Source organism: Electrona antarctica (genome assembly GCF_951216825.1).
Source record: "Electrona antarctica genome assembly, chromosome: 10".
NCBI classification, from domain to species: Eukaryota; Metazoa; Chordata; class Actinopteri; order Myctophiformes; family Myctophidae; genus Electrona; species Electrona antarctica.
Window position 1 is genome coordinate 10,475,435 of NC_136791.1, and position 14,122 is coordinate 10,489,556.

General features: G+C 42.0%; 2 protein-coding genes across 5 annotated transcripts in view; both read right to left on the minus strand.

Annotated features, from left to right (window-relative positions):
• Nucleotides 1-328: 328 nt before the first annotated feature.
• fam98a (family with sequence similarity 98 member A) lies at nucleotides 329-6,985 on the minus strand. Its single transcript, XM_079512272.1, has 8 exons — nucleotides 6,806-6,985; nucleotides 5,992-6,140; nucleotides 5,741-5,875; nucleotides 5,224-5,411; nucleotides 4,820-4,900; nucleotides 2,308-2,424; nucleotides 2,015-2,182; nucleotides 329-1,868 (listed from the first exon to the last, which is right to left on the minus strand). The coding sequence occupies exons 1-8, from the start codon at nucleotides 6,847-6,849 to the stop codon at nucleotides 1,128-1,130; spliced, it is 1,623 nt and encodes a 540-aa protein (XP_079368398.1). The 5' UTR covers nucleotides 6,850-6,985; the 3' UTR covers nucleotides 329-1,127.
• A 3,759-nt stretch (nucleotides 6,986-10,744) lies between these two features.
• The window catches only part of rasgrp3 (RAS guanyl releasing protein 3 (calcium and DAG-regulated)), a 59,313-nt gene continuing 55,935 nt past the window's right edge, over nucleotides 10,745-14,122 (minus strand). For all 4 annotated transcript variants that reach the window (XM_079512397.1, XM_079512399.1, XM_079512398.1 and 1 more), the window contains one exon: nucleotides 10,745-12,915. In XM_079512397.1, the coding sequence (XP_079368523.1) occupies nucleotides 12,907-12,915 (9 nt within the window). In that variant the 3' untranslated portion in view covers nucleotides 10,745-12,906. The remainder of the gene's footprint in view (nucleotides 12,916-14,122) is intronic.

Sequence of the window (14,122 nt, forward strand, 5' to 3'; positions counted from 1 at the left end):
TTTACATTTCAAGGACCCCACATAACCGAGTAAAAAACGGAAACAAGTGGACCATCCATTTGGTTCTGTGTAGTTTGTGTACACGTTACAGACCTCTGAGACCTGTAAAGGAACCAAGTCTGGCAGTGACAGTCTCTGATCCCCACTTTGAGAACCGCTGCTGCCCTCCTGAGTCCTGACAGTGTACCTACCATGCACTTATTTTTGCTATCGAGAGCACTTGTGCATATTACTTTGTCTAATTAATACACGTTATGCTCTGGCAGCACAAAAACGATTGTTTCTAAATTACAATTAGAAATACATTTTAAATAGATTTTGACCAGTGTTGCATCATTTCAAAGTTTATTGCTCATCTCATTTCATTCACACACCCAAACAGTCTTTCTAACATCCAAATAACTATTAAGTACACAGTTCTCCATGAGCAGCAAAAAGATGGCATTGTTTAAATAAGTAACAGAAGAGATCCCAGTCAAACTGAAAAAGTGGGGGGGGAAAAAAAATAACAGGCCTCTGATTTGACCCCTCATGTGAGCCATTGTAAACTTTTTAACAAAGGGACTCAAGACATAAAGCTGTATTCTTTTCAAGTATTCATCAAAATCCAATAAAATTATAGTATGGACTGCAATAAATTGACAGATGAGGTCTACATTTTATGTCAGTTATACATTAGGTGCAGGAACACTGAAATGTCAGGACTTTTCTCCTTCAAATAATCTCCAAGATAAGGCTAATTTGTTGTCAAAATTAAGCCAAGACAGCAGAGTTCACAATGCTGCCCCACTGCCCCAGCTAACCGTTTGTTGTGGCAGTCAAATGTTTTTCATGTCGAGATAGCAGAGCGCAGCGTACATGAATTAGAAAACCTGGGTATGTGATGCGTTTCCTGGATCCAGACCACATTAGAACAGTCTTTTGTGTATTGTAGTACATGGTTAGCATACATGTAAGCAGCCACCCCCCCCCCCCCCCCCCCCCCCTTTCTTTTTTTTAAACTTTTGTTTATCCATACTATAGATTTTCTTTCACATTTAAATGAGGTGTTGAATTCCAAATCAATCACATCTCAACGGTAACCCTTTGCGGCTGTGAACACTGCTGTAATGCCTTACATGTTGTCTTCAACTAGTGTAATTTCTCCCCTGACCAAAGCCTGCCTGATTGTACTGCTGCCCACCTTGTTGGAAGTACTGTTCAAACTGTCCGCCTTGGTTCAAATTCTGACCCCCTCTCCCTCCCCAGCCTCCACCTTGTCCACCTCTATCACCTCCTCCACCTCTATCACCTCCTCGGCCTCTTCCCCTTCCCCCACGACCACCTCGGCCACCACCACCCCTATCCTGATACCGACCCCCGTCTTGGTGGTAATTGTCATGGTGACCACCACCACCACCTCCTCCTTGGTGTCCTCCTCCAGCGTAGCTAGGTTCCTGGAAGCCTCCTTGGTAGCCCCCGCCTCCTCCATAGCCTCCTCTTCCCCCTCCCCCCTGATGCCCTCCTCCATCTTGGTAGTGGCCGCCGCCACCCCTCCCTCCTCCTGCTCCTCCTCCTCCTCCTCTATCTCCTCCTCTACCTCCTCTATCTCCATAACCTCCCCCTCCTCCTCCTCTATCTCCTCCTCTACCTCCTCTATCTCCATAACCTCCCCCTCCTCCTCCTCCTCCTCCTCTCTCATAGCCTCCACGGCCACCCTGGGAGTACTGATCGTAGCCCCCCCGACCGCCTCCTCCACGTCCACCCCCGCCATAGCTCCCTCCACCTGTAGGACCGTCCGTCCGCTTCTGCCATGATGGCATCTCTGGAGGAGGCGCTTCGATCTCGCAGGGTCGTCCACCCCTGTCTGGTACGCGGCCCATCAGCACCTACGAAAAACACAAAGATTGAAAAATGCTTACATCTTGCAATTTAAGCATCTTTTTATCTGCAGTCCATGGATAAAATAGTGGATTCAAATTTGTTTCAAAAATATATATCTGTTTCAAGTTGACTGAACAAATGTGCTGTGCACCTTGTTGATGGCACAAGCAGTTTTCTCTCTTATCCTGCCGCTGCTTGTGCGTAGAATCTTGGACAGGTCATCTCTTGCAGCAAAAAGATGGGCGATAGAGATCTTAGTTTTTGTTCCAAGGGCAGCGCGCAAAGGGTTGTAGATCTTTGACATTTTTTCAGCATGTTTCTGATAAAACAGAAGAGACAAGAGTGGATAACAATACATACCTGTAAAGTATTTTGTCCACATCTTACTAAGTGATATTATGAATAATAGTCATATAGCCAACTGAAATAAAATGTTTTGCATACCTTGGCTCTGTCAGACCAACCGAAGGACTGAACTGTCACATCTAGACGTTTCAACAGCATCTTCCGTCTGACTTCATATTCATTCACAAGTGCTTGGTTGATAGCTTCAATTTTTTCCTAGTAAAGTAACACAAAAAAAGATCTTTGATGCAATTACCTAAATCAAGCAATTTTTTAGCAGAGTAGCAGAGTAACCACATTTTTCCACTACCCAATTACTTGGTTACTTTTTCCAAAACAATAGTGTTACTTAATTACTTTTATTTCACTGTTCCTTCTGTTGTCACAAAGGAAAAACACATTTGATTTACATATGAGGTGCCAAATAAATAGGCCCATCATATTTTTTCGGTGAGGCCTTTAGGAGGGCCATTATAATCCACCACTCTGAATGAAGTGCCTGGTGCTGGGAGTCTGGTGCAACGCACAGGTCCTGGGCCTGGTGAGAGCAGGAGTGGACCTGGTGAGACGTAGGAGGGGCCCGGACAGGAGTCAACCCACAGAGCCTAGTCTTTCCACAAGCCAGAATTTGGTTCTCCTAGTCCCGGGACAGTAGTTCCGGAGCAACGGATTGTGTGGCCTTGCTCATTCCCTGTTGGACTGATCGAGGGTAGCTACTGGGACGTAAATCGGGATTTGATCAACCCCAGCTGGGTCGCCTGAGTGAGGAGTATGATGTTGGTCGACCCAAAACCCTGTTGATCTCAGGATACATCACTGAGGATACGTCCCAGGTGCATCCATGCGATGTATTTTTTGGTTTAATGAAGGAATAAGTACCACATTTTAACAGCCACCTAAATTGTGAGTGGAAGTGGAACATGCTTCTTGCATTGTCTGTCAGCATGTCACGCTATGTGCGTAAATCTCCAAATCCTGACACTCGATCTTCTCTCTCCATATAATAAAAAAATCACACCCGTGTGAACTGAGTGGTGTAAGGTTTTATATAGCATGATCAGCTGTGGTCTGACGTAATGTCTGACGTAATGAAATCATTATTATTATATAAGGTAAGGTATTATATAGTCTGATCAGCTCTGATCTGACGTAATGAAATCACACCCGGATGTGATTTCACAACTGGCCTTTTTTGTGCAGAAAAAATGAGCATGGTTGCTACGGTCATCCAGTTCACCCGGGTGTGATTTAATTACGTCAGAAATTATTTTGAACATAGCAACCATGCTAATTTTTTTTCTGCACACAAAAGCCAGTTGTAGGAGTGGTTTACACCACTCAAAAATATGATTCTGATTCATACACCCAATGATAGACACTTTATCATTGCTCTGGCAAGTACTGCACAGAAAATAATAGCAGAGTCAAACCTAGCTCTGGTCCATAGCCTAATGCACTTCAACGGCAGTAAAGTGCATTAGGCTATGGATGGACCAGAGCTAAGTCAGACCTATAGAAGTGTCGCGTCCGCAACCAGTAGTGAGCTTGTAGAGTGGCTATTTTCGAGGTGTATAATAAATGTCACGTTGTAATGTAGTAGGCTAATAAAGGACATATTCGGGAACAGTTTCTCTGTTGTGGTCCACAATTAATCATTCAAGCTTCGCCCTCCGCACCAATACAATTCCTCTGGTGGCCACCGCGGACTGGACTAGTAGGCTGATATTATTTATATTGGATGCAGCATGCATGAGCCTTTCGCTGGTGATGTGGTGCAGTTGGTGCACGTTACTTATTAACACAGTGATATAAAAACATGAACAATCGGATACATATCGATATCCGTGTAGTTTCCAGGCACAAGCTGCATTTCTCACCTATATTATACCGGTAGTCAAAATGATATGCGCAAATGAGCGGTGACGTCATCGTTTCTCAAAAGCTCCGTTTCGCATGACTACACAGATCCACTGATTCTGATATTTTAGTTAGTTTCCAAAAACCTCCGTGTAACGAAGACTCTCACTTCCAGTCATGTTGTTGGATCCGAGTAGTTGCTCATTGGATATTTAGTCCCCATATATGGGGATATCTGACTAGGACGTTGGACTATATGACATGTCTAGTATGACAATCCCTATATTTGGCCTGAGCCAACCTAGTGCCGATATCAGATAGATGTGGTAGAACCATATATGGATAGATCTAACTGGCTTAGTCATCGTGACAAGCATAGTCGGGGAATATATAACAAGGGTCGGCTTCAGGGAGAAGGCAGAAGTCGAAGCATCCTGGTTTAAGTTCTAATCGGACACCACTGCGGGGGTCCTAACCTAAGTAATCAGCAATAGAGCCTTGAGCTATTTTATATTCTGTTTGAGTGGCCGAAAACGCCGTTTGCATGTGGCTGAAAGGCCCAAACACAAAAAAATGTGCGTTTGGCCTAAAACACTCAAAATTTAGAGTAATCAGTCAAACTCAGTTGCACAGAGTATCTCAGTTTCATGTTCAGGTTTCATTGAACTTGCGTTCCAAAATTAGTGACAAACATTTTCATATGGATTAAAAATAAAAGCTGAAAGTCTGAAGAGCTCTGCATCAGATTACTTACAAAGTGCACAGGTCCAAGTGGCTTTTTCATCAGAGGTTCTCCAACATGGGCCGGTGGCACTCTTGTCATGGCTTCTTTCAGCTAGAGAAAAGGAAACAATGCATTACAAAAATAAAAATGTGCTTTCATATTAGAGATGTCCCGAGCACATTTGACTGAGGAGTCTGCTATAAACACAACACGAGATATATAGCTCGATAGCTATAAACACAACATGAGATCACGACACTGGTATTAGTATTCGGTATCCATATCGGCTAACAGAAATTGAGGTATCGGGATCGGAAGCGAAAAAAGTGTATCGGGACATCCCCCATTTCATATCATGGATAATATTGGCAGATATAATAACACACACGTGAAATTGTCAAACAATTGATCTTTACACAACAGAACCAGCTCACCTTCTTCTCAATCCCACTAAAGAACTGGAACATGGTGATGTTGGCTGGAGGCTTGGACATGCCCAGGGCCAAGCAGATGCCTTTGAGCTCAACGAAAACTGGAGTACCCCCAGACTCCTGCAGGGCCTTCTTCGCCGGCTTGTTGACCAGGATCATCCTCGATGCCTCCAGTTCAGACACCAGAAAGGCTGCAATAAAAAAAATCAATAATGTTGATCCCCACTGAACAACAATCTGTGTGATGCCCACACCAAACAATGAAATAAATAATATTTCCATGTTAATTAACCCATTGATGCCTGATGCAACGTATACGTTGTTCTACCCTTGATGCCGGCACGCTCTCTGCGTCTCATCAGCTATTGCTATACATGTAGCAACATAACTATTTAAAAAAAACAGAATTTGAAGGTTTTTAGAAACCTTAGGTCAGGCCCTAGAAGGCATCAATGGGTTTTAATAACAGCTAATTGAAACTCTGAGCCGGCATGTAGTGGTGTCTGTAGTGTGGTCATACTGAGGAGCAGCAAGCAGTTGGTCTTGTTGAGTAGCCTCTGGGTGACATCTCCAGTGCTGAGGACAGTGTAAGGGCATGCCAGCTCTGTCAACAGACCACTCATCTCCAACTGAAAACTATCTGCCTCACTGGGACCTGTGAAAGATGGATAAGATAACACCATTTTGAAATGTTCTTCTTTGTCAATTTCAATTCCGGTCAAAGAAAAACCAATAAGCAAAATATAGTATAATGTGACTGAAGCAACTTACAGTTTGTGGCATGGACATTCTCCTCAAGCTTGCAGTAGAGTCTGAGTTCAGACACCAACCACGCGACAAGCTTAGTAAACTCAGGTGAAGCTGCTCCGCCAATCACAGCACCATCCAGTGCACCTTCTTCCAGAAGAGGGCCTTGGTACCTTCAACAGAACATGAACACATAAAATGACCAAATTTGGAAAGTTATATTTAGCCTGTCCATTCAGATGGCACGAGGAGTGAAGCCGAGCCAATCTTTGTCTCCTTTACCGTGCCATGTGGCCTTATCACTAGAGCATGGCAGCAATGATTAAGTAAGGTGAGGTCAGATATGTGTAGGTAGGTAGTGACTTAGGTAAGTGACTTACAACATTTACTCAGAAGTGAAACCTAAGGTTCCAAATGTGCTTTGTTTGCCAAGAAGGCTTAAATGTCACTCAGCCACCTTAACAAACTTGTTTCACTGCATAGTGTTTCTACAAGCATTGACTCCAGCGTGCTATTCATTCCCACATCACTCAACATTAATAATGGACCATGACGTGTTAAGTAATATTGGTGGCTAGCTGACAGCCATGGCCACGTACATACATCATGGTAAAACGACATAAATAAGCCATTACAAAACTAAGAGACTGTTAACTGCAGTTGAGTGAAGTTTATACTTTCCACCCGGTTCATGCAATGCCGCGTTACGTTGTGTCAGGTTTAAATATTGTTTCAGAAATTCAGATGGTAAGAGGTTAGGTTAGCCGACCTGATCTGGATTTCATACCCGGCACAATCTGCCTGCCAAACGTTCACGTCACCCACAGACATAACTCACCCTAGATCTTCAAGGGAGACAAGGATGTCAGACTCATTCTCCATTCCAAGGATCGATCTCCAACCTGTCAACCCGCTCGATTTAAAGCTTGGAATTTTAGTGATTTTATGTGTAAACAGTAGAGGTTTTAATAATTTCTACTCAGCTGAGAGATCACTGCTGCTTGGCTGGCATGCAGCTGGGGTCCTCACTGTGTGTGTGTTTTCTTTTTTTTACATGACGGCGGTGCGTGGGGTGCCCGAAATTATGCCTATTCTAATCTTTGAAAGCGCTATATTCTGATTCCTGCAGGAATCATCCATCACGCGTAGTACGGTAATGTTTATACCAAATTGTCTGTATACAAACAATATAAATTAATAAACATGAACATAATACTTAAATACTTAAAATATTCATGATGGCTGTGAAATACTGTAATTTATTTGTATCACCACTAGATGGTAACGTTCGGCTTGCTTGAAACCCGCTGAGAAATAAATCACATGCAGTGTGTGCGTGTGTTCACACACACACACACACACACACACACACACACACACACACACACACACACACACACACACACACACACACACGGCTGAGGGCGAGAAGTGACCGACCTCGCCTTTTGAAACTACAGGTCTGGGAATGCCCATATATGGACCTTTTTTATCTTTTTCTTTTACATTTTCGGACCGGGTAGAGCGAATAATGTGTGCAAATTAGTAAGGCCAGGCGGGCCTTTTCGGGTCTGACTTTGGGATGGGCCTGTCTAGAGTTTGAATGGACAGGTATCAGTCAAAAGGGAGACATCGAAGAGGAAGGATGGGTGGGGTAGGATCAACATATGGAATGGCAGAACAGGTCAGCTCCATGGAGATCTACAGGTTTGAGGTTTGAGGTCAGATGTAGAGTTGCTGGCCGGCTCAATATGCAGATTGATCTTTGTGATGATCCAGTCTTCTCCATGTATGGCTCATCAAACCCTGGATGGGTTTGATGAGGTCAGTGTCGTGATCTTCATATATGGTGACGGCTATATGGAGCGTGTCACGAGGCGTGAGGGACTGACAGCCATATATGGTGGCGTGACGTGATGGACTGACAACCATATTAGAGGCGTGACGGACTGACTGACAGGTTTTGCAGGTTTTCATAGTAATCTGCGACCTATGGTCGCAATAGGCTAGTCAAGAGAGACTGTGTAACACATTGTATCTGAGAACACCTAAAAGCTTTATCTTCATTGCATTCATAAAGCAGGCTGCAGCAATTAACATTATTTTTCAAATGAGTCAAAATACCAATTGTTTCATGAACAAGGCTTCAAGTTCAGTTGTGTGAATTGAATATGAAGGACCCCAATGGAAGTTAAGCCATAGGCTTTTCTTAATTGGGTTTAAATACTCTTTAGACCTTGTTTGCTTTTCTGTGCTTTTTTTCTGCAAACTGTTAATAAAGTATTCAATCAATCAATCAAAAGTGTGGACGTAGCTGTCTCAATGTTTTATTATGTTGTGCTTGTGCCAATGGTGGAAAGTAACTAGGGCCTAAGTACATTTACTCAAGTGTTGTAGGTCAGTGGTTCCCAAAGTGGGGTCCGGGGACCCCCAGGACCCCCAAGGGATATTTCACTTTCAAAAAAACATTTGGTCATTTTATCGTCTACTCAAGCTTATGTGAACACCCCAGACAGCTACAATGGGTTTGTATAGGAAGGGGCGGCTAAAATGAATATCAAATATCTAAATACTGAATCAAGCAACTTAAACAGTGTTTGGGGTGTTCACATATAGCCTGAGTAGACAATTTCACTTTTCGATTTCACTTTAAAAAACAAAAGTTGTTTTTGAAAGTGAAATATCTCTTTAAGTACAGTTTTGAGGTACTTTTACTTTACTGGAGTATTTCCAATTTTCAATATTTGTACTTCTACTCCAATACATCTCAGGGGCAAACACTGTACTTTTTACTCCACTACTTGAAAATAGCATGTTGCATTGTGGGCTTGTACGGTAGATCAGAGATCTGCTATTTTCAAAAGATTTGTATGTATTTTGAAAACTTGTGAAATGGAACATTCTGCACAATGAATACTTTTACCGTTGGTACTTTAAGTACATTGTTATGGCAATACCATTGTACTTTTACTCAAGTAAATCTTGAATTCCGGACGTTTACTTTGTAACCGAGTGTTTCTACATTGCAGTAGAACAAAATAAAAATGTAACCATGACAGGGAGGAGACAGAAAACTTTAATTAAACCAGTAGTACAGCACAACAAATATCAGTTTTTAAAAAAGAACTCTGTAAAGAAAATACCCTACATGGCTGATACATTTCTTTCTAAAGAATGATTATGAACAACTTTGTAAAGAAGGTATTTCTATCTTTCTTCTTCGTTTAGAAAAATACACCATATGATTTTAAATAATAACACGTCAACACAAGATATCTTAGTTTACCTATCATAGGTAATAACATAAATAAAGTACGGTCAGCTCACTTGTATAACTGTACATCTGTCAAAGTCTAGTGTGGAAGGTTTCAGTTCGGATATAGGCCTACATACATATTACCATTTAATATTTAAACTATAATAACATTAAAAACATGAGTTAGTTTCACTTTCATGCCAGCAATCATTTGGCACAGAACAAGCCAAAAAGAAAGACATGATAAATACTTCATTTTAAAATGAAAGTCATGTTTTACTACTAGTGTTAGAAAATGATTTCCCTTATCAAAGAATATACACAAATACGTGTGGGATGTTGTCTAGTTCAATGTATCTTATAATGCATACATTTAAAATTTGAAAGTCAACTGTCTTTCTTGTCATTTGACAGTGTACAAGTACACTGTATACAAGTTGACATGCAAAATAGCTTTACTTTATCATTTTGCAAACAAAATAGTGTGATCTGCTGAGCTAACTGTGAAATTCCAAAACAAAAACATGATTCACAATTCACATGAAGAATTAAAGACCATCCGCCACAGCAGACAATGCTACAAAATGCTTTTCATAAATTAGAATACCACGTATAACGAATAAAAAAACGAAGCAAATTAACAGCACATTTTTGCTCAAGTAGACCAGTTAATTTGAAATAATAATGATGATAGGATCACTCATAAGTCAACATCAATGTGACAGAAATACATGTAATGTTACAATGTGATCAAATGTGAATACCAGAGAGTATGATTCGATGTCATCAAATCCCTTGGAAGAGCAGAGCTAACACAAGTCAACAATGGCATCAAGTGGCATCCGATCCCTTATCATCATCATCAGTCCACACATATTTTGGCCCATTTGCAGTCTCTTTTAGTTTTAGGGTCAATGTTCCATGTACATTTTCATAGAAAGCAATTGAAGGCATAACTGGAAAATTATAATGTTGGTATTTTTCAAATCCCATACTATTGCCTCAAAACACTGCACAAGTGTTATCAGTATAGGATACTCATTGACCGCAAACAATCATTTTCATCTTTGTCACTTACCACAAATTACTACTCAAGTATCTTTCTGCTGTTTGGCAGAAAAGCCATTGGCACTGTGATAAACAGTCAAATTAGCCAATTAAAAATGATCAACGTACAACAGGATATGCTGAAAGGCCAAAGTACAGAATCTTCTCAACGCCCATCCAACTCAGCTTGATACCCGAGGCATCCACTAGATTCCAAGTAGAAGACAAATCTTTGTTTTACATAGAACTCTCTTCTGAAGTCACTTCCAAGTACTGTGTGTGTGTGTGTGTGTGTGTGTGTGTGTGTGTGTGTGTGTGTGTGTGTGTGTGTGTGTGTGTGTGTGTGTGTGTGTGTGTGTGTGTGTGTGTGTGTGTGTGTGTGTGTGTGTGTGTGTGTGTGTGTGCGTGCGTGCGTGCCGTGCGTGTGTGTGTGTGTGTGTGTTCTGTGTGTTCATCTTGTGTTCATTGTGTTTTTACTCTCTCTACAAATTTAAATAAACAACTTTCTTTGCGTAATTTATCGTATCCATAGCAACAATGATGTGCTGACCAACTTTCTCCTCCATGGCACCCGGCAACCATCACAGAATAAACCACCTGGTTTTAAATGTTGCTAACTATATGCAATTGTCCATTCTAGCATTACTAATTGTCTATAGCTACTAGTTGGATCAGTGACTATCTGGTGACTACTGACTAGTTGATTAGGGCAGTGATTCTCAACCTTATCACCCCCCAAAATAATCATAATTGAACTGGCAGTGGGGACCCTCTAAAATAATCATATTTGAGCGGGGGACCCCCTACCCCGACAAGCACTTTAGAATGTAGGAGTTGAGGCAATACATTTTGTTTTGTGAGCTTGTAGATATATTTTCTTTATCTATAACTGTTCCCAATATTTCTACAATCGATACATGTACATACATACATAGTCACTTTTTCACTCAGAAGAATGCATGTTGTACTGTACAGCAAGATCCAGCCTGTGGATATATTAGGTCTGCCACGTTTTGATTTCCGTAAACAAACAAATTACAAATGCAAGTTCAAGGCAGACCAGCTGCGATTGTGTGGCAGGGAGTGATGAGAGTCAAAGCCATTGATGCCTAAATTAAATGCATCTGAACTCATGCAGTATTTTACTCATTTTGTCTGACCAAACTGCGCGAGTCAACTTCCTCTCACATTTTTTACTAATGTAACGATTGATCTTAAATCTAGTTGCATTACCCAGATTATGACCTTGTTTGCTAAATGTTAAAAAACGTGTGAGAGAGAAAGATAGTTGGTGTGTGAGAGGTTGTACAAATCACGTGTACAACGGAATGAAGTTCCATGCTAGAATGAATGACTTCTATAGCATGGCAAGTAGGCAACTTAAGACCAGCAGATTTCTGAATAGCTTCCACTCAGCTACCATCAACGCCTGAATGCCATCTGTCACCAGGTACTGTCACACGTAACACTTTCTTTGACCTACTGTTTTCCTATATTCGATTGCCTCCATCATGTGGATTGTTCCCCTATGATAATTACTTTTCCTCCTGGTTCTACAATTAGACATTTTGCCCTGTATATATCTTATCTTCTTTTGTGGACCTGCCGTTATGCGGCTACCTTTTGCACATACCATTACCAATTCTGATATGTGGACCTACCTACCTACCACATTACCACTCTTTTGCACCTTGTCTAACCTCTGCTAACACCTGTAAATCTGCGATGTGACAAATAAAAACAGATCTGCTTCTGTATGACCTGCGGTTGATCACAGAACGTACCTTTTCTTGGATCCTGGAGTCAGACAAATTATGTGACACAAAACTGTTACGTAAGCCATCATTAGTAGATTACTATGTTGTGTGACTGAGGACATATCTGTCCATGTGCCCACATCCACAATATCAAACACCCTACTCTTTGTTTCCCTTTACATCCACTTTCATTGTACGTCATTTTGTCTACATCCTATCCCATCATCTTTTTTCCATGCCTTTGATCAATACTCTTTCACCAAATGAGCCATTAAAACATTCCTTGTGTCCATAAAAGTCATTCCATCTAAACCACAACCCAACCCAGTTGGTAGTTACTCTTGAACAAAAAGTTCCAAGATGATCAATAGTAGCGAGCACATCAACAAATGCACATTCCACGATTCAAACAGAGCTCACTTGCAGTACACGTTGAGTGCCTCAGTCACACATCCTCCATTCAGCAAATGTTGGACAAATGCCGATATCCCGGAACAGTTTATTAAAACAAGTGTGGCAATCTACTATACAATGACTACTCTCCTCGGCCAGTGACAATGCAAAGGTGGTGAGGATGGAAAACACAGTCCAAGACGTGTCGTTCACACAGGGCCATCTTCCGTGTTCCGCCTATGTTATCTCCTCGATCTCTGTGACCCTTCCATAAGATCACACATCTCTCTGTGAAGCCACAGTGCCCGCGTGTGGCTAACAGCAGCCGGCGTTCATGTGTTCCAGAGAGGCTGGGGTGTACTTCTACGGGTCTCCAAACGGAGGCTTCAAACAGCGGAGGACCTCCCCCAGAGAGGAGAGCTTCTTGCTTCGAGTCCCCATGGGCCTTTTGGAAGTCTGGGTCTGGCCCTCACCACCGTGACCAAGTCAGCTGTCCTGTAAGACAAGACAAGGTGGAAGTCAGCAAATGACCAGTCTTCTTTTTCGTCAGTGTTCACTGTTCATTTCGTTGACTAAAACTATGACGAAACATGTTCATCGACTACCTTTTTCCGCGCACACATGCATGCACACGCATACACACTGTTCATTTGGGTACATTGCGGAGGCATAGCGGAGAAGGGAGAGCAAAATGAATTATCTGACGTTTACCCTCATTCAACCACATCTATCCACGGTAACGTGACATCTTTGCGTTGCGTAAAATATGCAATCTCCGTCTCCAACTGTGTTTACTCCTCATGCTCCTCACGTTTCATTTCCTTTATTTGATGCGATTGCATTCACACCTGCAGTGAATCGAAGTCAGGTGTGCTTTGAAGCGAAGCAAAACCCCCGTTTTTTGATGAACCAGAATGCGATTGTTTGATCCGCATCAGACTTCGATTGAGCCTGAATCTCACCTGCCAAACGAAGCACACTTTCCGACAATATGCAGCAGGATTCGTTTTAATCGCAGTAAAGCATTCTGGTGTGAATGCGACCTAAGACATTTTATGATTGTTTGTGTGTTGTAGATCGGCTATTTTAAGTATAAATCAGGCATTATGAGCAGTTATTGTCTCCACCAGGCCGAAGGCATGGGGAGAGAGTATGTTTTGCACTCCGTCCGTGTGTGTGTGCGTCCATCCGTCCTTCCTTCCTTCCTTCCGTCCGTCTGTTACCAGCTAATCTCCGGCACCCTTTGCCCCGAACACACACTCCCTGGATGCCAACGACGAACCTCTGCCCCAAATATTCCTCAATGACCTGTTATAGCGCCACCATGAGGCCGATTTAGGCAAAACACATTTCTGTAGATTACTCGTACACATTTTATCCATACATCACACAATTCGGTATACACTATCTCCATAGTCATGTGATCAACACGAATCTGCACCATTTCCCATCTTCCTTCCTGATTGGCTAAGATTCGCTTCCAAAGCTCACATGATGCGCACTCCCTAGAGGCATGGAAAAACATTTTCCCTGCATCCCTCCACATCTGCCGGTTATAGCGCCACCATGAGGCCGATTTCTGCAAAACACATTGTTTATATTAGTCGCAATGATTTCATCCAAATCTCATGCAAATCGGTATACATGATCTCTGTAGTCATGTGATCAAGACGAGTCTGTTTGATTTCTCAGATTCTACACT